The sequence below is a fragment of the Psammomys obesus genome, unplaced genomic scaffold (assembly GCF_907164565.1).
Source record: "Psammomys obesus unplaced genomic scaffold, mPsaObe1.curated_primary_1811, whole genome shotgun sequence".
Classification (NCBI taxonomy): Eukaryota; Metazoa; Chordata; class Mammalia; order Rodentia; family Muridae; genus Psammomys; species Psammomys obesus.
In genome coordinates this window covers 2,852,964-2,877,179 of record NW_026592548.1, presented here as the reverse complement: position 1 = coordinate 2,877,179, position 24,216 = coordinate 2,852,964, and the positions used below count along the sequence as shown (strand labels likewise).

Sequence of the window (24,216 nt, the reverse complement as noted above, 5' to 3'; positions counted from 1 at the left end):
ATTTTTGTCTGTCTGTTCATTCATTTATGATGGACAACCTCAATCATTTTCATCAAAATTCTGATTTTACTGTAAATTTTTATGTATCCTTCCTGTTGTTCCACTACCCCTGCCCATATACTCAAGAAGCACAACAGGGATCTGCAGCTGACACCTTATCCCAGCTTTGTGTTTCAGTCTCCAGCAGGGCCAGCCTCCTTGACCTAATTAGATTTCTCTACCTCCACATGGCTAGTAAAGACTATAATTAATTTATAAAGGACTCTGAAACACCAGGTGGCAAATAAATTCCACCAATGATTCCTACGAAATGAGAAAGAGCAGTTACATTGAAGAGTTATGAAGTGCATATGTGTGTGTGCATTCCTATGTCCTATCCAATGACTTCCAGAAATGTCAATTATAAATTATACCAAATACACAGTTTGATCATTTTCACAGTGCATTTATTTTAAATTATAAAGAAAACTCTGTGTGAAACAATATGCTCCCAGGTGTATCTTGAGACATAGGTGTCCTTGTAGATTCACACTTTCTATGCACAATAATAAACTAGTGGCTGTTCTCAAGAGAATGTCAAAGAAAAAAAAGTGAAAAATTGGTTAAGAAAGATTTCACCTGTTGTCAGTTACCCATTCAAGAGCCAGGGTTGACAAGACCTAAAAATCACTCTAAGATTCCTGAACCACTGGATTATAACCTCTCCCTGAGTACAGACAGGGCTTGGGAGTCTAATGGGATTTCCCTCCTTTTATTTATGTGATACAGCAAAAGTGGTGGGATCATTTCAACTATGGTTTCACATTGAATATAAGACTCTAGCAACAATAATAGCTGTTGTAAGCAGCTGTAAGAGCAGCAGCAGCAGGATTGGAAGAAGCTCTCCTGTTGGCTTCGGAGCAATAAGCTCCATGTTTTCAGAGGGCCACGTGATGCATGTCTGAGGTCCGTTCCAGGAGCTGTGAGAAAGCCCTGGCCAACATCTGTGAAGAAAATGATGACCTCAGTACTCAAGGAGTGAGCTCTGTACAACCAGCAAGCAGACTAGCTCAGAAGACTCCAAGCTTACTTGGGATTGCAAATAGAAATCTACACCTTGATATCTGCATGGTGAGACCCTTCCCAGCCTCAGCCACACAAGCTGGGAGATTATAAATGTGTTGTTTGTGCTGCTAATTTTGTGTTAAATTGCTAGTCAGCACAAAAAATAAACCAACCAAACAAACAAACAAGCTACTTCTTCCTTTGTGATTTTCCCACATGGCACCTCCTAGCAGCCATCATGGCTCTATACCTGACATAACCAACTGAGTAGCAAATGCACCAGCACACTAGAACCTTTGGGAATATAAAGTTAAAGCTAAGATATTACAATGGGGTCTGCAGAAAACAGAGTGTAGAGTGCTTAGCAGAAGCATATTACCCAACAATGTTTTGAGGATATCCAAAACATTTAGAGGTGACTAGGGAGGATCTCTCTCTAGCAACAATTTGATTGTAAAAGTAATTATAAGTTATGGGTCCACTGAGGTGTAGTAACTTATTGATAAATAGTTGGGGTAAGGAAAGTATGCTACATGGCTATTTATCATCCAGTTGGTGCATAAGAAAAAATTTTACCTGTTTGCATTTTTGTCACAAATGCCATTCCTGGTAAGTCTCATAGATCTCACTGTAAAGAAAAGGTTGTGGCACTGCTATTCATGGTGACATACTCTCTGCAGTCTTTTTTAGTTGTATGTTTTGCCTCTGGCTCTCTGATACCATCTAGTCAGGGCCTACTGTGTCACTATTCATATCCCACAACATCCACTGTGCAGTCTGTGAGCTGATTTCCAATGGCCCTCAAAACACTTTCAGTGTGTTTGTGGAAAAAGACCCAAACACAAGTATTAGCCAAAAAGCAAGTTACGTTGTGTTGTTATGTGGTTATGTTATGTTATGTTATGTTATGTTATGTTATGTTATGTTATGTTATGTTATGTTATGTTACACAAAAACAAATAATTATTGGTATATGGTAGCATTTATAGAATGAGCAGCATTTACAAGGCAACCCATATTCTATCCACAGCTTCTTCTGACCCTTCTTGGCCTTACTCATGCAACTCTGGAATTTGAACACTGCAATGCCAACTTGGAACCTACTTCTCCCCATTGTTACCAGCAGTAAGGACAAGTGAGGAGCCCTGGGCAGATCATAAAGCAGTCTCTTATTAGGGTAAGCAATGCCCATCATTTAAACAAGACTTTCAACCACTCAGAGAGCAGGGTGATGCTGCATCAATTAAAAGCAAGAAAAGACATGGCTGGAAATGGAAAGCTGGCTTGGCACTCCCATGGAAAAAGCCCTGGGAAGAGACAAGAGCAGCTGTAACAATTCTACCCAATATACTATTTGGAGCCCAGGATGGCAAAGAAAACCGAAGGAACTTGTAACTATTTGTACCTGGAGAAAGGAGAGCGAGCATATACACACAACTACACAAAGGTGATTTCTCCAACGATCAGCAGTGTAGAGTGGGCAGGCCAGAACCCTGAAGCCATCATGGGCTATCACAAATCACCTTTTAATCAGTTGTCAATACCACTTCAATGGTTCAAACTCGTATGATCCCATTTAAAAATATATTGTCCTGGTCAGTGGGAACTTTAACCAAGCCTCCCTCCAGAGACTGGCATGGCCATGCAGCACAGCTCATCTCACAGAAGCCAACCTTAGAGCTTTTATGGGACATCAAATGCAGCAAGAGAACATCCTGAGAACCTCAAAACCTAAGTGTCCCATCATTAACATCAGGGATCAATAAAACATCCCAGGGTTTCTATCGCATAGGACCCACACAGGACCAGGTTTGGAATAGCCCAAGAGACTGTGATGTCTACAAAGGTTTCCTAAACACAGCTGAGCCAGACCAGATTAAGAGCCTGCTTGCTCAGGTCTAAGCATGGTCCTATAGCCTCTGACTGTCTTGCAAACTAAGGATGTAGGCAGTTGTTCTTAAGTGACAGTGTACTACTGAAGCACAGAAGCTTCTTTTAGCCCCCTTTCCAGACCTAAGTGTGCTCCTACCCAGCATTCCATGAGGCTTCTCTTCATAGTATACGTCCCACTCTCCTCTTTTGTCTGTTTTGGTTTGGCTTTAGTGGGAGGGTTTAAAGTATATATTTTAATGTTAGTTCTTTGCAAGTACAGAGAGCTCTAACAGAGTGGCTAAACAAAGATTTTTTTTAATCTTTGATATTCTGATTTTTAATATATTTTTATTTATATATTTATTTATTACAATTTATTTACTTTGTACCCCTGCTGTAGCCCCTTCCCTTGTCTCCTCCCTGTCCCACCCACTCTCCCTCTTCTCCCCAGTTGCCCTTTCCCTAGTCCCCTAATAGGGGAGGACCTTCCTGTGTGGCCTGGTAAGGCTGCACCCCCCAGGGGGAGGTGATCAAAGAGCCAGCCACTGAGTTCATGTCAGAGACAGGCCCTGTACCCCTTACTCGGACACCCACTTGGAAACTGAGCAGCCAATGGGCTTCCTTTGAACAGGGGGTCTAGGTCCTCTCCATGCATGGTCCTTAGTTGGAGTATCAGTCTCTGCAGGACCCACTGGGCCCAGGTATTTTCGCTCTATTGTTCTCCTTGTAGAGTTACAAGACAGATTTTTTTTTTAATATGTAAGTTTAAAAACTCAAATATACTGGCAATACCTCATTAACCTCTTAGAGACCAAGATTTTCTTGTCTGCATGATAACTTATCAATCTATAAATATAGCTTCATATAAAAAAAGTAACTTGCATGGATAATTCATCCTGAATATTTCACCATGATAGGTTAAGTATACCCAGGAGACAGGACAAAATTACCAATCAAAAAATATACTGAACTGACTGAGCATAATAGCTTTCTGACTCTGTAGAGTATAAGTCCTTCACCTTCATGATAGCTCACTGTTACTATCCAGAATCTCACATAAACCAGATATCACTTGACTTAGAAAAGTTCACAATACAAACTATGAAGTCTCCTGGGTATCACAGTTGCAACATGTTAAGTCAAACCATGTGAAGCTGAGGACATACTGCCTGCAACTGATGTGGACTTCCGGTTGTCTGAGCTTCTCTTTGTTCACTCTGATGAACAGGCAGTAGCATCCCATTTTGGTGTTAATTTGCACTTCCCTAACTTGCAGCAACAGAGGATGGCAGCAGGTTCATTACTGCTTCTCTTTCATGTTGACCACAAGGAAAACTTGGATAAAACACACCCTTATCTATAGGCAAACTGCAGCAGAGAGTCAAAGCTTAGTGGTGTAGGTTTGTTGATGGTTGTTTCATTTTGTTTTGCTATTATCTCTTGTAGCTGGAAGGGCAGTGGTAAATCTAAAGTAACATCACAATTAGTAATAATTCAATTAATTTTTAAAAAGGTTTCTAGCCATAAGAATTGAGGAAAAGGACATCTGTGAGCTATCAGTTTGTGAGAAAATACTTATCACTGCTCCCTCCCAACCAGAATGAGAATATTAGAGAAACTGTACTTCCATATAATGACAAGGAAAGGAAGTCTCTTTTCCCTCACCACTTCACCTTATGTTAGGGCCCTAGTCAAATCCTATAGCTATGACAAGCTGATAAAGCTCCAAGGGAAACTTCATATTTCTCAAAAAAGAACCAAGAAAAGGAACACTGCAAGATAGTAGAGTATGTGAGAAGAATCTGAAAAAAAAAAATGGATGGAGACACATGTCCTCCAAATCTAGTATGAACCCACACAAGTTCTGCGCTTACTTATCAACTCAGTATGTACAAAACAAATCAAAGCAGAATGGAAATAATTCATGTAATGAACTATAATTAAAAGTACTGCTAAGGTACCAAAACAATCCAAGTGTTTAATCTATAGGACAGACTCAAGACAGCACAGCTGGGGCTGGAGAGTGGGCTCTAGTGGTTAGAAGCACTCAGTGACTGCTATTCTGGAGGTCCTTGGAACAATTCCCAGCACCCACACAGTAGCTCACAACCATCTGTGACTCCAGTTCCAGGGGATCCACACCTTCTCCTGGCCTCTAAGGGCACCCAGTATGCATGTGGTGCACAAAGGTACATGCAGATAAAACACCCATATACAATTTATTTTAAAGCACAGCAAATAGTCAGGAGCTAACTGATATAGAACCAGTACTCACACGCAAGACTGAGCCTGTGATGCCAACCCAAGGATTCCTTGCTAAAAGAAAATAAAAATTGCACATTATCCAAGATAAAAATCCAGGGAAACATTAATGATTATAGGATACAAAATAACTGGGAAGGCATGGACAACTATCTCAAAGTAAAATACAAACAAGAGCTTCCAAATGAGATGACCAAGATGTTATAATTTTTAAAGTGTTAGATATTAAAACCAAAATATAGCTTAACAATTTTTCTCCTGGATATGTCATATGCTAGAAAACGTTTCTCACGTATATGCAAGAACCTGTGTGCAAGAATGTTCACTTACATATTGATCACAATGACAAAACTCAGCATGAGGATTAACTCTTAGAATGTTTGCATGGGTGTTGTGACAAAGTGCAAGATTTAATGTTCAACTGTCACAGGAATTATTAACCATATGTGTAACTGATATAAAGGTGAGCGACATGGAATTACCTGCAAACTCAGAAATGAAGCTGAACTGAAAACAACTCGTCTACAATAACAAATTATCCCTATTTCTCACTTTAAAAAATAAGTATGCAGTACATGAGCTAAATCTTATAAACTCAAAGTGTCAGCGTTAAATCTTCGGAAAGGCAGTGAACTGGAATCATAAGACACCAGTAATTGTATCAATACTGACAATGTCCTATTTCTAAAACCTTTGGATGTTCCCTGGAGTACAGGGCTTAACTCTTACACATACATTTTTAAAGCTACGTTTTTAAACAACATTCCAAAAAGGTGAATTGTCTTCTTTCATTAGTATGACCTTTCCATCCAAATATTAAGCAGCGTGGCTACACAAGGATTTCTAAGCCAACTGGAGCCAAATGTGAGACCCTGTTTTCTCACAGGGAAATGTCTGCTGTTTTCGTGTAACCTACTAAAACCTGACAGAGGTTCGAAGTCGGTCTGGACGAAACAGTCAAGTCCGGGACAACCTGGGCTAAGCCTCAGACTCTGCCCAAAACAATCAAAATAAAATCTCCAAAGACTAGAACCGCCCACCTTTTCACTCGCCCCAGTGAACCCTAGGCAACACGGAAGCCCATGCTTCCGAGTCCTGCGGAGTCACTTCCGCCTCCGTGCCTCTTGCCCCGCCCCGGAAACGGAAGTTCAGGTCTCTGGGGTCCTTCAGTCCGCGGGGGGCTCTGCAGCGCCTGCGGCGCCATGATGGCCGCCGGGCCGGGGTGTCCGCACGGCGCCTGCTCGGAAACGCGGTAAGGTCGCATCGGGGCAGACCCTCAGGTCGGACGACCGGTTTTCGGACGTCGTCTCCGCACGGCGGCTCCGGGCTCGCGGTCGGAAGGCCTGAGACCCCCCCCACCCCACCCCCAGCGGAGGGCGGGTCCGGCGGCTCGCGGACAGCCCGGCGCGAGGCCCCGCGGCTCCGGTGGGGGACGTCGCTGCGGGCGGCCGTGCTGCTGGCGTCCAAGATGTCGACCAAGAATTTCCGAGTCAGTGACGGGGACTGGATCTGCCCTGACAAGAAGTGAGCACAGCGGGGCGGCGGGGGGCCGGGGGCGCGGGGCGGCCCTCGGGACGGCGGCGACGGGGCCGCGGCCTTGGTGGGGACGGCGGGGCGGTCGCCGCCGGCCTTGAGCGGTCGCGGGCGGCCTGCACGTGACCCCGCGCGGAGCTCGGAGCTCGGCGCTCGGCTCGGTGGCCCGGCTCGGAGCGCTGCGGCGGCCGCTCGCCGAGACCTGCGTCCCCTCCCCGCGGCCCCGGGCCTTCCAGGCCTGCTGACCCTCCCCAGTGACTTGGCTTTTCGCACCCTGCTGCCGGGAGGCAGGAAGCCCGGGCGCGGACGTGGCGGGGAAGCCGGTGTGCTCGGCTGGTGGCCACGGAGATCGCACTGAATGGGTGTCCCTGTTTAGAAGAAAAGAAACCGTGATGCACTAGCTCGCGTTCTTAGAGAGCCAGAGCCAAAGCTGGCTGGAGGAAGCCCGGGTCTGCTGCCAGTTCTGTTTCCCGCAGAGCGCCTAACTTGGAATGTCTTTGCTAGGAAATAATTGTTTGCTTACAGTTAACACCGAAATGGCACAGCGTGTGGAGAGCAAGGAAATGATGCCGCTCCTATTCACTCGGTTGGTAACCGCCTGGGTCGGTCGGTGTTACCAGACTCCAGCACACTAAGTCAGCGGAGCACTAGCGAGGCCCTCTTGGGCTGTCACTGCAGGGAACTGTGACACTTTGGAACTGGCCAGAGATTAAGAAATGTGCTCTGTTCCTACTAAAAACACCCAGATATTTTGGAAGGACTCTTCTTTCCTGGTCCTGAACACCTAAACTCGGCAGAAACAATGTTATTTCTACTGAATATATAAGTCAAGGAGACCGTTTTTAGGAATATATTTTCAGAGTTGCTTGGATCGTATGTGTGTATATATACATATATATATATATATATATATGTATGTATGTATATATATACACGAAAAGCAAGTTGTATGGAGTCGTTACACTGCCTTTCAGTTCTTTACCTCAGTCAATTTTTTTAATCGGTGGTGGCGTTTTTTTCGTTTTTTATTTAAGCATTGTTACCACCCCACTTCCTTCCTCTAAAAGAGCATTTCATCAGTTCTTTGGAGTCCTTCAGTACTTGTTCTTGCCTGGTGGATCTATCCCTTGATTTGGAAGGAGATGAGTTGTTTTTTTGGTTTTGTTTGGGGTTGTTTGTTTTGTTTTGTTTTTCTAGACAGAGCTTCCATGTGTAGCCGTTGTTGTCCAGGAATTCACAGAAATCTGCCTGCCTCTGCCTCCCCATGCTGGAATTAAAGGTGTGTGCCACCACCAACCAGCTTTGATTTTTGTGCTTCTTCTAAAACTCAAATTTATTAACTTGTCCTGAAAATTAATTTGGTGGGTTGTTTGTTTGTTTTAATCTCTGATATCTTGTCTAATTGTTGGAAATCTGATGACACTTTGGAACAAGGGAATTTAATGTAACTAGTGATATATGCTAATCTGAAGATAGCAAGGTTCAGCTACCGAAATGGTTACCATAGCTGTAAAAACAAGGTTTAGATTTTTACCTGGCTCTTGTTTCTCCCTGCTGATAACTGGTGTTAACATGAGGTAAGCCTGTTCTGTGTTCCAGAGTGAAGTGAAGACAGTGTAAAATGTAAACATTTTAGATATCTAGAACACTACTTTAAGTGCTTCTCGTTTTGTTTTCAGGTGTGGAAATGTAAACTTCGCTAGGAGAACCAGCTGTAACAGATGTGGCCGGGGTGAGTGTTCAGGGTGGTTCTTTCCTGCTGTGTATGCAGACCATTTCTTCCCAGGATTTAAGTTGCACAATTTGTCTGTTTTCAGAGAAGACCACTGAGGCCAAGATGATGAAAGCTGGGGGAACAGAAATAGGAAAGACGCTGGCAGAGAAGAGCCGGGGCTTATTTAGTGCGAATGACTGGCAATGCAAAACGTATGTGCTTCAGATTGCTGTGTGTTACTGCAACAAAACTGTTTCCATCACCACTCAGCAAGATGGTGAACTCTTTCTTACGTGACAAGATGTTATACGCCCTTTTAAGCCAAACATTTATTGGCCTTAGTCTAAGTATAGTGAAATGGAAATTGTAAGTTTTATCATTACCAGTTGTTGCTGTGATGTTTATGAGCTGATAACCAAGAGATGGGGACATTGAAGGTCCTGCAGTCTACTTCTTGTTACTAAATAATTGCGTAATTTTGCTGTGGGATTGTTTTGTTTTGTCTCTTATTATAAGAAAGTAACTTTGAAACCCTAAGTTGTGTTCCATAAAAAAAGTGTTTCACGTTAGATTTCTTAATCTTATTGCCTTTTAAGTTTATATTTCATTTTGTAATGATTTTCCCAATCTCCACATTTTGTGCTATGTAAAAAAAAAAGTCCTACGTATATGAAAGAGCACTGGATCAGAAAGTCGTCTTAGGTAAAGTCCTGGTCCTATAGTAGACCTTGACTCTGTACAGAAAACCCATCTGGAACAAACGTAAGTTACAGGATTTAGTGTACTGCAGAGGATTTCTTAGAGGGCACTAAACAGCAAGCATGTTTGGAGGTGAGACCTTACTCTCTAAGGCAGATTCAGAGATGACAAGTAGTAGAACTTTTAATTAAAATGCTATGTTTTCCCCCTGAGGAGCAGAACTTCTAGTTATGTCACTTCCCAAAGTATTATTTACATTGAGTAGATTTTGTTCTCTGCGTGCATAGGTGTGTCTGTTCTGGGAATATATGTTCTTTAGAACAATGTTTTGTTCCCTTGTTTGTTTGTTTGTTTGTTTGTTTGTTTTTAACATGATTACTTAATGAACATTGCTTTGTACTAATTTTTCATTGCAAATTTTTGAGTAACATTTTTTCAATGTTTGGGGATCTTCTGATTTCTTGTTTTTTACAATTGTAGTTGCAGTAATGTGAATTGGGCCAGAAGATCAGAATGTAACATGTGTAATACTCCAAAGTATGCTAAATTAGAAGAAAGAACAGGTAAGATAGAGCAATATTCTAAAGACTCAGTTATTATACTGCCTTCTCAGGAAAGGACAGGGAAAAAAAAGAGAATGTGTATCTTCTCCTTTAGTTTGTTTTTGTTGTGTGTTTTGTTTATGTAAGCCCTTGCTGTGGCCTCATACTCAGTATAACCATGGATGGCTTTTACCCCTCAGCTTTTGCCTCATTCTCCTGTGTACTAATATTACAAGTGTGTACTAGCACACATTATGTTATTTACTATTTTCTTTTTCCCCTTAGCACTCAAAAAAAAAATGTTTCATAATTTTAGTTTACCAAATAGGGTTTAGTCTCAGCACTAGCATTTGGGTTTCTAAGATACTTTGCATAAATCCTTTCTGCCTCCCTCTGCTGATGGATTGTAGTTGGTAACGATAGCATATACCTAGTGTGTCAAAAAGGTAAAGGGTACTTTTAAAGGCATCCTGTTAAGCTTAAAAAATACTTCTTAACGTTAGCCACATTTTAGAATTATCAGAGAAACTACAAACTACAAAGCATAAAACTGTAATTCTTTTGCTGTTGTTTCGTTTGCATTTTCTTTTTACTGTTCAAGAACTGTATATGTGAATGTGTGTTTTGATCAAATTCACAGGACAGATGTTCCCTTACCTACAGCTTCATCATGTTCCCTTTCAACCTCTTTAAACTACCGAGTACAGTTAGTGGTGGCTGTATGTGTATGGGATCATCTGTGTACTAGATTGTGGGGTAGCATCCGTGGGCATGCAGATTACAGGAAGAACATCCCAGCTTGGATGGGACTTCATGAGTTGCTGCTGCCCCCCCCTCCCCCCATGCTGGGACTTTGGCAGCTTGATCTTTTGAGAGTATTGTGCACACAGTCCACAGCCATTGTGAGTTCCCATGCTATCTGTGCAGTACAGCAAATAACCATTTTACCACAGTGTATTCCACTCCCGATGTCTCTAACAGTCTTTCAATCCCCTTTTGATGGTCACTGAGTCTTAGGAAAGGTTGTGGTATAGATGTGCCTGCCACTCAGAGCTGAGCACTTCACACATTCTTGCACATTGACTGTCAACTTCTGTATTCATCTATTACAAAAGAGGCTTCTCTAGTGATGGTTAAGAGATGGGTATAAAGGTAAGATCACGGTCGGTGCCAGGCCTAGTGGCAAACAACTGTAATCCCAGCACTCTGGGAGGTAGAGGAGGCCAGCCTAGACTACAGAGAGAGTCCAGGACAGCCAAGGCTGCACAGAGAAACTCTGTGTCTACAAACAAGCAAACAAACAAAAAGAACACAGGCAGTGTGTGCTCCTTACCTGTGTCTGTTTACCGGCCCATTGTATTGGGCTCCCCCAGAGCCTGTGCTTACTCAGCCATGAATTTTTCCCCTGTTAATCCCATCTTTGAGTCTGTCTTCTGGAGAGAGCTGTAAGTCCAATCAAAACATGGTTAGTTATTTCCATAACAGCTTTGGCATATCTGGAAAGGCCTCTCCTTATTACCAGCAGGGTTTGCAGCTTAGTCAAGACTTTGATTACTTTTCTTCCCTTGGTATTATGCCTAGAATCTTCTAGCACTATGAAATTAGGTAGGAAGGATAAAGCTTCCAGATACCAGCTTGATTGTTCCATGTCCTGTGATTAAAGTATGCCGTGCTTCTCATGAGAGTATCATATTGTCTGTAAACTCTTGATACTCTATCAGCTCTTGGGCTTCCTTGGGAGTGGGTCCCAAACTCTAGTAATTGTGTGGATGGTATTTGGTAATTGTTGACTTAAGTGATCACTGTGGTTTCTGTCGATGGTGAGCCTATGGCAGAATATGGTTTTACCATTGCCAGCAATTAACCAAACCATTATCTTGTTGAAATGTGATTATGTAACAGACAGTGCACATACTCAACATGCATGTGAGGCTCCTGAGTTGGTAAAGCTGCTTTTCTTGTTTGCCTTTTTTCCCTGAGTGCACAGCACTGTCCCTGTTTGATTTCTGGAGATCAGAGACCTAGAGGTAGGGAGACCTTTTAGATCAAGTCCTACCAGGCTTCCTTCCCCTCCCTCCTGTCTACCTGCTTATTTTTTTTTTTTTTAATTCTTGATGTGTGAGAGCCTTATTACCTACCATCCTGGATGTTCTTTTCCATCCCTTGGATTACAGCTCTAACTCTCAACTACACCTTCGCTTTCTGCAAGTGCCGCCCTGTCACCACCTCCTCCCTCGGTGCTCTGTGTTTCTCCCTGGATTAGTCTGGACTTCATCTCCACTAAGTATTCGGATTCTTCAAGGACCTTCCTCGGTCCCTCTCTCCTTTTTGTTTTCTGTATAATTTCTTCTAAAACCAAAGTTTTAAAGTATCAGTAGATATACTATATTACCCAAACTTGTATCTCCAGATCAGATTTCTTTGAACTACCTATATAGAGCTCCTTATCTTACAGTGTCGTGTAATTGTGGGATTCATTATATCCTAACTGAATTTGTAATTTTCTCCTAAGACCTCACTTTTTGAAGAGTGTGTCTGTCATTAATGCTGCCCATATCAGGATGTGCCCCTTGGTTTGCTGCTTCCTGGCTCTTTGTTCATTTCAACTCTACCTTCAATTTTGTGTTATCTGATATAAAATATAAGTTTAACCTATGGTTCTAATAAGCCCAGATTTTGAAGAATTATAATGGAGAGGAAATTCCCTTTAAAACTTTGTCATAGCAGAAGATAAAGATGTTTTGCATATATATTTCATAAATGACTTATGGAAAAGTTTTGAGTTATAAAGATTTGTAAGTACTGCTATAACTGTGCAGCTAAAATAGATCTGACTTATTCTCTATCATGATTTTTAACTCGTAAAAAACTAGTAATAAATAACCATCATTGATTAGATTTTCATTTTCTGTTAGCTAGGAAAAGTGAGCATAATAATTTTGTTACTTGAGTTGTTACAGCAATTTATGCCCTCTCTTTAAAGGATATGGAGGTGGTTTTAATGAAAGAGAAAATGTTGAATATATAGAAAGAGAAGAATCTGATGGGGAATATGATGAGGTAAGCTCTCAGTGGGTGTGGGCAGACTAAATTTTAAGTTAGAGAAATTTAATAAATACCTAGAGTCAAAACAACTGTGAATGTGTGTGTATGCTTATAGAAGAGGGAGTATGTATGCCTTTGTGCATCTCTAGAGGCTATAGTTGATACTGGTTGTCTTATTTTAGGAGATGGGGTCTTGTTGAAGCTATAATTTAACCATTGGCTGGACTGGCTGACCAATGGGGGATCCTCCATCTCCACTTGCAAGTACAGGGAATACAGGCAAAGATTTCCATGCTACCTTTCTACATGGATCCGAGTAGGTTTTGAAAATAAAATAACTCGTGTTTTCAGCCTAAGGAAATATTGAATTTTTTTTTTTTTCTAGTTTGGACGTAAAAAGAAAAAATACAGGGGAAAGGCAGTTGGTCCTGCGTCTATATTAAAGGAAGTCGAAGATAAAGAATCAGAGGGAGAAGAAGAGGATGAGGATGAAGATCTGTCTAAATATAAGCTGGATGAGGTAATATCTCCTGTTCTTGCTCCTCTTTTTCTTACTGTCACTATTCTGAAGCACAAGGTGCTTTTGACAGCTGAAGCATTGGTGGCCATACATCTCCACCAGGTGAGGAGAAGGGAGGCCATATTCTACTGTCTCACCAGGGCTTGGGAATGAGGAGGACAGCTTTTACTCGGTGGAGATGCTCTCCGGGCCTGGAAAGTGAATGTTTTAAGAAACAAATGGTGTATTTACCTCTTCCTTACGTGTTTTTAACCCTCAAGCTCATGCAGGAGCTAGGTGCCTATTCTTCAATGTTATGTCAGCACACTAAGGCATTAACTGTCAGAAACACACAAACGTTACTGTAATATAGAGAAAACAGTATTCTAAACAAGGCTGGTCATAGTGGACCAAGGAGTCTGGACAGAACTGAAAATTGTTGTTGTTAGTTTGGTGTATGTTACGAGAACCAGTGGGATAGCTCCTAGGATCCTATGTGGACAGTCCACACAGTTCACAAGTCTGTTCTGTCAGATGACTTTGGTGGGTGAACTCCCAAATTGAAAATAAGCTTGCCTTTAAATATTTGGTAACAGATCCATCTGAAAAATGTTCCTATCCTTTTTGTTGAGTATTGTTAATATATAAATGTCTAAATAGGATTAAAATTTTATAGGACGAGGATGAAGATGATGCTGATCTCTCAAAATATAATCTTGATGCCAGTGAAGAAGAAGATAGTAACAAAAAGAAAACCAATAGACGGAGTCGTTCAAAGTCTCGGTCATCTCACTCAAGATCTTCATCACGTTCATCCTCCCCCTCAAGTTCAAGGTCCAGGTCCAGGTAAACGGGTACAGGCGAAGGGTAACACCAGTCAAAATGTCAGTATCTAACTTTTTACTTATAAATCTTATTTTACTACTTAACTTAAATAAGCTTTTTATTTCAAATATTTCAATCAAGTTATGTTAGCTAGACTTTGTCTTTGTGTCCTACAGATACTGCCCTGTATTTTCAGAAATTCTACACCTTAGAAGTTGCTTGTTCTGTGTCATCCTCTTGGCTTAGACTAGAGTAACTTATGTATAAAAGTACTGTGTAAGGATGTATGTCTAAGTAGGTAGTGTATGATCAGATGTTGTCGAGTAAAGACTTATTTATTTGTTTAGAGGATTAGCTCTTACATTTTTCTGGGCATTAATGATATTTGCACAATTTTTGATAATTTATTTTGGTATCAGTCTTCTGAATAAAGGAAGAAATCCAGCCGTGGATGCTTATGCATCTAAAGAGTCCAGGATATTCAGTTGTTGTGAACGTGTGTTTGATAACATGATCAAAAGTAAATAATGCTTCATACAGCTCAGAATTAATGACCAATTGTTTTAATCGTATTTAAAAATAAAATGTATTGCCAGCTATTATATTAGAACTGTAAAGCCTAAAATTACTACTTTTAGAGTAATTTTGAGGGCTGGGGAATATACCTCAGTGATAGAAGTTTGTCTAGCATGTATGGAGCCTAGGCTCAATACCTAGTCCTCTCCTCCATCGCTTAAAAAAAACAAAAAAACAAAAAAAAAAACCCTTAATTCTGAGATAAAAGTGTGTGTCTCTCTCTCTGTGAGAACAAAGTAAAGATTATGTCAGAGATGTCATTTGTGGTTTTCAGAGTATAAGTGTTCTATTTCTCTTGGCTCCACAGTGTATCAGCAATGTGATTAATGTGGAGCCCTGGTTGTTATATCTTTAATTGTCTCAGACAAGCAAGTGAAGAGTGAACATCAAAAGATGCAGCAGTTAGGACTTTCTGCCTAATAGACACTGGAAACAGGAGTTTTCAGATGAAAATAATAAGGCACTATGGAGAATTTAAGTGTAAACTGTAACATTGTCTAATAATTGGTGGTGCTTGTAGCTTACAATCTGGGGGCAATTGGTAATTTAATCAGGCTTCGAAAATGGTCACTGAGTATTTTTAACTTAATTTTTATTACAATAAGAAGCTTTGAGTATTTTTGCTTAGAAAATGTGTATCTTGCAGAGGCCCTTTTTATGTGAAAAGTGCACTCTTAATATATGTCTTTCTTTCAGTGTTCATATCACAAAGTTCACAAATGTGGTCCTAGGGGAAAAAAATGCTTCCGTGTTGTTCCAGGTCCCGTTCAAGAAGCTCTTCCAGCTCCCAGTCAAGGTCTCACTCCGGCTCCAGAGAACATTCCAGATCCCGTGGTTCGAAATCAAGGTGAATGAGGTAGCACCTCTCTGTAAAGCAGAGAGGAAAGTACTTACAGGCTTCAGAAGGCACCGCTGCTTTCCCTCATGACTCTGCTTCTGTTTGTCAGTTTCATTAGCACTAGGAAACTAATATACTTGCCTCAGCTGAAACTCACCACAAAATGTTTCCATTGTGTAGTGTGCCAAGACATTTCCATGGTTGAATAAAAGGGGCAGCTTTGTATCCATAGCTAAGATGTGTGATGTAGGAAGGTGAAGCCAACTTGTGCTTCAGATAGCTAGTATATTGATACTATGATTTCAGTTGTTAATTTAAATATGATACGCAAGTGAAAAGTCACTGCTGAAAGGAAGACCAAACAGTCCGTTATACATCTTCAAAGTAGATTTTGTTTTCAAGCAAATGCTTACAGAAGTAGCTTGGTGGATTTTATCTAGAGTTTCTATGGAGTGCTGTGTGTGTTTAATCAATTTCATTGACTTTAAAGAATATTTCAAGTTATCCGTGTAACAAACGTTCCTCCTAAAACTAAGTCAAGTAGGATGTTAGATCAGCTAGGGTTTAATATAATCCATGCTGTGAACATGGTTGTGTTTAGCCAAATATCAAAGGAGAGTGATTGTTAAAGAAGCAACTGAAACACTAGCTTTTTACTTTCTTGGAAAACTCTGTACTTTATCAGAATATGCTGCCTTTCTGTTACGTCATTGTATTGTTGTCTACCACAGGCGTGCAGCATTAATACGAAAGCCTCTAAAATCTCACTGTGGGCTCACACTGACGTTTCCGAGCCGCTCTCCTGGAGAAAGGCTCACTTAGTTGAGCCCATTCTAGCAGTTGAGGGTAGATCCCGTTGAGTCGCACTGAGAAGAGTGGTGGTGCGCTCGCTGAGCCAGTGCACAGCAGTGCAAAGGTGCTCATGTGTGTTATTACCACGCTGGTGCTCACTTCCAGCCCTTGAATCTCAGTGTGCTCCCTTCGGGAACTGTGGTACTGAGTATACAGAACAGCCTTCATATCCTTCCCAAACATTGTAATTGCTTGCAACTTTCCAAAGAATTCTCCTTTTGGGCTTTCTCATTTTGTTTTAAGCCCAAAGGTGAATTTTTTGGGAAGTTTGAGCTAAATTCCTTCAACCAAAATCCGTAGCTGAAGATAAATTTTCATTTTAAATTGCACATTTACTTCCACCTAAAACACGTGAACGTGGCCACTTCATACTTCAAGGCACAGATCTAAGCACAAGTCAAGTTTTAAAGCTGCCAGGCTTTGCAGTTTACTGTTCTGTCTGGGCTGTGTCCTTCAGTTCTCTGTAGCACCTTACCTGTAAGAAGTTGTCATCATTGTCCTCAGCAAACTTTCTGTAACATGGATCTGCCCCACAAACAGAAGAGGCAAATTTTCTGTTTCTCTGTGACTGCAACGTCACAAAATTGAAGTTACCTCTTGATTTCACTACTTATGAACTTTAAATTGGAAAGCTATAAGCGGTTATAAAAATATTCTGTCTTAATTCAGTAAGTTGCTTTTTAATTGCCAAGGGATATTTAGAATGTTTTAAAGATGAAATTAAAATTGTTGTGCATAGATAGAACATGTTCATGCTTGACCAGAAGCCTTCTGCTGAGTAAGCAGTAAGTATTCCCTCTTACAAGATCTTTGTAGTCACAGTCCTGTTGCTTTTGGGAACTGAGCACACTCCACTTCTGCCCTTAATGAAGCGTCTGCTTTGTCTCTCAATCAATGAAGATCCAGCTCCAGGTCCCACAGGGGCTCTTCCTCCCCAAGAAAAAGATCTTACTCGAGCTCTTCATCATCTCCCGAGAGAGACAGGAAGAGGAGTCGCTCTCGGCCTTCTTCACCTGCTGTTCGCAAAAAAAGACGAACGAGATCACGGTCACCCGAAAGGTTTGGGTTTCTGTAGAATAAGAATGGGTGTTCTTACATATATAATAGGTGGACTTTCTAGGCGAGGGCTAGATTTCTTTCTACTTTGTTCTTTAAATTTTACCTTTCATCTTTAAACGTCAGAATTCAGGTTACTTTGTTTAGCTTGCTTATTAACTTTAGAAAAAGTTACAGGACAGACTATTCTCTGGTTATTTTATTGTTTGAATTTTATTTCCATGTATATTATTATAGCCAACTCTCGGTTATTTTTGTGTTTTTAAATATTGAAACCCAAAAGCTGTATGTTGAAATAATTTACATGTGTTTTTTTAATAATTAAATATTAGAAATGATAGGATACTTGATCAGGATTAACTTGCAACGCCACTGGGGTCTGTCCTTGTTTAAGTACGTACACATGTGTTACCATAGCAAGTTACTTTATGCCCTTCACATGGAGGTTAGCCTTGTAGTCAGTACTTTTTTATCTTACAGTCCAGATCCATTTTTCCCTTTTGAAAAGGACCCTCCCTGGGTCCTTGTGTCTAGAGTGCACTAGTCATGTGTCAGCCTTTTCTGCAACAAACTTGATTACTTGGTTTCACTAATTATCTCTTGGTTCTTAATGTATTAATTATGATTTGTGGCTTCGTTTGTAATCTTGGCAACTTTTCCATATCCTCTCAGCTTGTGAAAGAAAAGAATGATCGTTAGAGACTGGTGACGGCTGGGTTCAGAGGGTAGGATCATGTCATTGCTACTCCCGCAGAATTAGATGTCCTTCACACCTGAAGTTCAAGATTATACCCAGTCTTTTTTTCCCTGCATTGTTTATAAGAAAATTACTCTGTACTGAGTGAGATTCATTCTGTTGCCTTCTTACCCACTTCTGCAAATTTTTATCTTAGACACATAGAATCCCCTAGTTTGCTGTCATCTAAACTTAATGCACATGTTCTTTATTCCATAAGCCAGGTGATTGGTGAAAGTACTAAACAACCCTGAGCCCAGGGCCAACCCCTACGGAACACCTCCACTTTGCCCAGGTTGATACTGACTTACTCATATTGGCTGCATGACTCTAGCACTTTAGCTAACTGTACAGTCACCTTCTGTGAACTAGACTTCCAGAACGTCATTGCTTTGAATGTACTTTCTCATGCACTCAGAAGCCATGCTGTGTTAGACCTGGTGTGCTCTCTGTGGTACAGCTGACATGGATTTTATCACACACCTACCTTGTACGTGTATATCAGTATGGGCTTTTTTTTTTTTTTTTTTTTTTTTTTTTTCAAGGCTTTTCCTTCATTATCTTGAATAATTGAGAGGTGGCTATATTTGAAATGAGTGTCTATTCTTCAATTGTAGAGTTTTGAGTTAAAGTCACACCAATTCTGGGCTCACATTCAAAAGTGTATGTAAGCTATTTTAGGTTTTAATTACTCCTTCGAGCATCAAGGTACCTAGTGTTTCCTCTGCTCTTTTTGGTGTTTGCAGTCTTAGAAACAGAAGCTTAGCTTAGTGCTATTGACAGATTGTGCTGCTCTCTTATGTCTTACAGGCACCACAGGTCGTCTTCCGGATCAACCCATTCTGGTTCCCGTTCAAGTTCAAAAAAGAAATAATGTATTAAAATTTACATCTTTACAGAACATTGAGTACAGTGCATGAAGCATATTTTTTAGGAAGTTGATGTCTCATTTGGTCAGAAGTGCTACATCTGCTAGTAGAGGTGCATGCCTTTATTGATTTTCAAAACAATACAACTGTTTATTTGTGAAATTGAAAGTAAATTGCATTTTAAGCCATACTGTTCCCCAGCTGAATGTTCTGTTCATTATTTACAAACATCTGCTTCGTTTAAAACCATCATAGCTACAGAGTACTTTGTTTCCTAATTTAAATCCTTACCCTTTTCATTCCTAAATGTGCTATTGACAAAGATGGGGTTGCCCTGGGCTTGCCTGAACTTCAGACACATAGGCAAGAGTAATAAACTAGTTGGAACAACCAATTCATGTTCGTATGGGAGTAGTAGTCAACCTGGTTATGTTGTTTACCTGGGCCAGTAATTTCTCACCAGAAGTTAACTACGTTGCAAAGCTGACAACTGAGAACTTTAAATTCTCTGTGCTGAGGGTGCCTTAGAATCATTGTCTCTCCTATCAGCTGTACACCACTTTTAATGCAAGAGGATCTTAGCAATTGCAGATGGGAAAGATTATCCACATCTTATTGCAAAATGCCTCTGAGATAGACGTTTAAGAAATGTGGATATCCTTTAAATCTAGTTACTAAATGTTGTATTTAATTAATAAAGGTTTAAAAAAGGATAAATCATAGTTAATGAGCAAATTGAAGAAAGCTTTTGAAGGCTGTTTTCAGTGACAGGCTGATAGAGACATGAATTTAAGTGAACATTTGCCTTGAGATGTCTCATTTTTCAACACTGTAGATATCTAACAAGAATTTTTTATATCTGCATGATTTAAGCAAAATCATTTTTCTCCTCACCTGGAAAAAAAACATATGGCTTAAAATGCTTTCAGAGTTTTATTTCTCAAATTAAAATCTGGTCGCTTGAGATCCATTTTGTTCTCTAGTTTAAAAGTTAAAACGTTTCTCTTAACAGTCTCTTCAGCAGCAAAGCAAGGTAAGTATCTAAGGGACTGACAGTTGTGCTGGGCTCCTTGTTAGGGAATTACTTTTCCTGTTTCTCCCCTTTAGTATTTGTCTGCTGCAGTTTAAATAAAGCATTCTAAGATGTATAGTAGACAGATCAAACAAAAAATGTTTTTATTTTAGAGTGTTTTTCTCCTCAACTGATCTAAAGATGAAAACAAAATATTGTACGTAGAAGTATTTTGGTAATATTTTTACAAGCTTTCCTGTGTTTTTTTGTCTTATTTTCCTTGCTGCATTTACTGTAGGTTGCACATGAACTCTTACTCTCTTGTAATTGTGCCTCAGACTTCTTGAAAGTCGATTTTCTGAGTTGCCCAGATCTTCTAGATCCGACCTGTTAACCTTGGTTTGTTCTTGTGCTTTCTGTATTTAAAACTTGGGCTGTACTAGGCAAATACAAGATTATAAATTTAGCTAACAGTTTACAAACAGTTCAGATGATTATGATTTGATTTGGTTTAATTGAGCTGTACTAGTTCATTTCATAAGGAAATGATACTGTAGACAAATGTAAATAAAATCTGTGAGTCAAGCATCAGGTGTTGTTTATTAGAAATAAAATAGAAAGTTTTTAAGTTCTGATGGAATGTTCTAAGTTCATAATTCTGTTTTACTGTTCACTGTATCGTGCACTTTCAGACATAACAAAGTGACAACAACTTGGGGTACTTGCACTTTTCATTTGTATATGCTTGCTACCAGGACATTACATACCTCACTCCCTGGGGTCAGTTAGACTATGGAGTATGCCCCTAAAATTGCTCAGGAGCTGATACTGATTGTCATTCAGTGGTTTCTTAGGATTCCGCTGGGCAGAACAACTGTCCATACAAAGCTGCTGTCTGGTGTCCAGGACCACTGTTGTAGATCCTGGTAGGGTCTAAGGAGGGCTCTACTGTCTGCCCTTTTTGACTTGGGTGTTAATATATTTTTAAGAGAGAGTGTCATCATGGTTTTCTTGACCTGGAAGTTGTATTATTTCTAAAAATAGAAAACACTTGTTTTTTTTTTTTTTTATTTGTTATTATTGTATATGATGTTGGGGTTAGTGTACACTTACCAAGTATGGAAGTGGAGGGCAAAGATTAGCTTTGAGTCCTTCTCTCCACCTTTATTGTGGTTCCAGGTCATCAGTCTTACATTGTTGGGTGGCCAGTTCTTTTACACACTGAACCATATCACCAGGCAGACTACACAGTCATGGAAGGTTAAAGCACAATGCAGTAAAAAACTTGTTTGCAGGAACCAGAAGATCCCAGTATTATGACAGATTTCAGTAATATGTCTTATAAAAACCAAATCAACTTCTACAGTTGGTGACCTAGTTCAAATATTTGTTAGGCATAACTTGATGAAGAAGTTGTGAGTGAGCACTTTTAGGATAGCTGTTTATACAAAAGTTGCAAAGATTATACATAAACTCTAATATATGTTAACATTGTGAATCCATGTTGTTAGAACCAAGAAATCAGTTCTGGTATACTAGTTATATTCTGGTTTTGTCTTTTGTTGTTTGTATTCCCTCCACCCGCAGTATTCATACATGCATGTAAGGATCTTGATCATGTCCATGTACAAGTCCCTTGGGAAACCACTAACATGAGTCCCTCCTGCCTTCATATCCTTTCTTTATCCCACAGAGTCCAGTATATGCTGCCTGCATGAGCATGGGCAGTCTACCAGCAGCTAAACCACTGAAGAAAATGGCTCCCCATTCTAGTCCCTGTTGGTCTCTCTTGCTGTGATAAAACATTATGCACAAAAGCAGTTCAGAGGATAAAGAACTTTACTCCATCTTACACTTCCAGGTCACATTTTGTCAGAAGGAGGGAGGCCAGGAACCTAATCTTTCTCAGTTTTTCTTAGATACGCTAATTATAATAATTTATTTATCTCTACTCTGATAGTTTGTCATTCTTTCTTTGTCTTTGTTAACTTGACACTCTTGAAGGATTCTGCCTAGGTCATACTGTCTTAGGGTTTTTATTGCTGTGAAGATACCATGACCACAGCAACTCTTAGAAAGGAGACCATTTAATTGGGGCTGGTTTACAGGTTTACTCCATTATGGTGGGAAGCTTGACAGCACACAGACATAGTGTTGGAGAAGAAGCCAAGACTTGTACATCTGTATCAACAGGCAGCAGGACGAGAGAATACTGCCTCTCCTGAGCATGGAAACCTCAACACCCACCCCCAGTGACTCCTACAGGGCCACAGCTCCAGTAATGCCACTTCTTTGAGTCTGTGGGTGCCATTTTTATTCAAACCACCACACATGCCTATTTCATGCCCACTGGATTAGGTTTGTTTTTCTCCCTGTGAACTAGAGCTGTGGTTTGCAAAGACGGCCACAGAGGAGAAGCACCCTATTGATCTATGAAGCTTACTATGTATGACATTCCGGGAAAGTTAACTGGGTTTTTCTCTGATGATAAAATAAGCGAATTCAAGTCCAACGAAAGTATAAAGTCGGGTTTATTGGGGACAGCACGGGGATGGGGTGTTGGGGGGGAACGTCTTTCAGGAAAGTTACCAGGGAGACAAAAGCAGGAGCTAAGGGGTGACAGAGAAAATATCTGGATTATATAGTGAAGAGCTGGGTGAGGGGAAGCCCAGCCCGGGGCATAAAAGTTCAGGACAGAGGGTAGGATATCTCGGCCTTCCCCTGTGGCTGGTAAGGACTAAGGGATGGTCAGAGATCCTGGAGGCCAGGTCTGCTTTTATGTTATGTAAGTACTTCAGTGTCTTGTCAAGAGTGAAACCCAACAGTAAAACAATTTGATCCTTAACATTCTTCATAAGTAATACTAAGTATTTCCACCAGTAAAGGAATGGGAAATGCAAAATCCATCTCTTGGAGATGTTCTCTAGACCTGTGTGGAATTCTTCCTAATACTTGTTTTTTCATTTGGTCATATCTTCATTTGCCCACACTTGTTACTTATTTTGCTCCTTAGATGGCTTTATATCATCCAGCTTTCCTTCAGATTGTCTTATGTTTCTCTTTGCCACTGAAAAGAAAGTAGATGGAAGATTAAGTCGTGATGAATGGCAAGCCAGGTGTGCCAACATAAAAGTACAAATCAGGAGTATAGGTGTACCAATATTAAAGAGCTAAAAGAATTCACTATTTCTATGAGCAAAGCCTATTACATGTGCTTTTGTCATTTAGTTTTAATGGCATAGGACAAGATCTTTGTGAATATATTTAATGTTTACAAGCATAATCTGTGGTGGGGCTTGTATGTATTAGTCACATGTAACTCTGCTGTTGAAGAAGGGAGAAGCTGAAATGTACGTGTGCAAAATGGTTGTACTGTTCAGTATTCTGCACTTGAAGGTAAGTAATTTATACACCGAGCCCTAAAGCAGCTTCTAAATGGATGGAACTAAAAGTGAGTCTGAGAAAGGGAAAGATGTCATTGCATACTCCACTGGAAAGTATTCTTACTAAAGCCAAACAAACACCCTCGTTAAAGATAGTCCTGTTTGCTTAAACTAAGTGGAAACAGGTTCTAAATTAAGAGTAAACAATATGAGGGGAAAAATGAGTTTGCCTCTGAGGTGTATTTGAAAACTGTGACTAATGATTTAAGATCAAGGGGTTGAAAACCCTTTCATTACTGCATGTATTTATCTTGAGAATATAAAGCAAAAATGAGCTGCAAAGGTGATAAGTTCAGGTTTCTTGTCATAACTGATGTGATTAAGTAGAAAAATAGCAAGACTTGAAAACTGACCACCTGCTCTGGCCCAAGTTACCAAAGAACACTGCAAAAGGATCTACATGCCATTTCAAGTACATATTTAGGACTATAAACTGTCCTTGTGATAAAATACCTGCACAATAGCTTTAAATGATGGGTTAGCTGGGCTCAGTTCAATTTATAGGCAAAGCAGCTGGTAACACTGAGAATCAGCAGACAGCCACAGTGCACACTGCTGCTCCATTCCCTCTGTCACAGTCCAGTAATTTCTGCTTCAGCTAATTGTCCCACCCAGTTAATATATCAGGGTAATCCCCAATGTGCATGTCCCAGAAGCACCTTTCACCCAACTGATTTTGCAGAGTTGTGTTTAGACCATATATAAGGACTTTGATTTTAGCTACACCAGCAGAAATCAAAATGATTACTTAAGTAATCAAGGCAGTGCTTAGTGATTGAGGTCAAACATTCTCTTGTTT

At 40.3% G+C, this 24,216-nt stretch overlaps 1 protein-coding gene and 1 long non-coding RNA gene across 7 annotated transcripts; one reads left to right on the top strand and one right to left on the bottom strand.

The window, feature by feature from the left end:
- Window positions 1-482: 482 nt before the first annotated feature.
- On the bottom strand, window positions 483-6,260 carry LOC129682191 (uncharacterized). Its single transcript, XR_008720941.1, has 3 exons — window positions 6,219-6,260; window positions 5,192-5,232; window positions 483-983 (listed from the first exon to the last, which is right to left on the bottom strand). It is a non-coding gene; the product is annotated as an uncharacterized LOC129682191 (long non-coding RNA).
- Window positions 6,261-6,356: 96 nt separating this feature from the next.
- Zranb2 (zinc finger RANBP2-type containing 2) lies at window positions 6,357-20,559 on the top strand. Of its 6 annotated transcripts, XM_055614334.1 has the most exons (11): window positions 6,357-6,702; window positions 8,391-8,443; window positions 8,529-8,637; window positions 9,605-9,687; window positions 12,650-12,726; window positions 13,097-13,231; window positions 13,887-14,056; window positions 15,372-15,458; window positions 17,202-17,360; window positions 18,314-18,388; window positions 18,904-18,979. In XM_055614334.1, exons 1-10 carry the CDS (start codon window positions 6,647-6,649, stop codon window positions 18,345-18,347), a joined length of 963 nt encoding a protein of 320 aa, XP_055470309.1. In that variant the 5' UTR covers window positions 6,357-6,646; the 3' UTR covers window positions 18,348-18,388; window positions 18,904-18,979. The 6 variants fall into 6 exon arrangements, 4 of the variants coding, with proteins under 4 accessions (XP_055470309.1, XP_055470307.1, XP_055470308.1 ...); XR_008720935.1 differs by having other exon boundaries at window positions 17,202-18,082; window positions 18,314-20,559; XR_008720936.1 differs by lacking the exon at window positions 18,314-18,388 and having other exon boundaries at window positions 17,202-18,082; window positions 18,904-18,965.
- The last annotated feature ends 3,657 nt before the right edge of the window (window positions 20,560-24,216 follow it).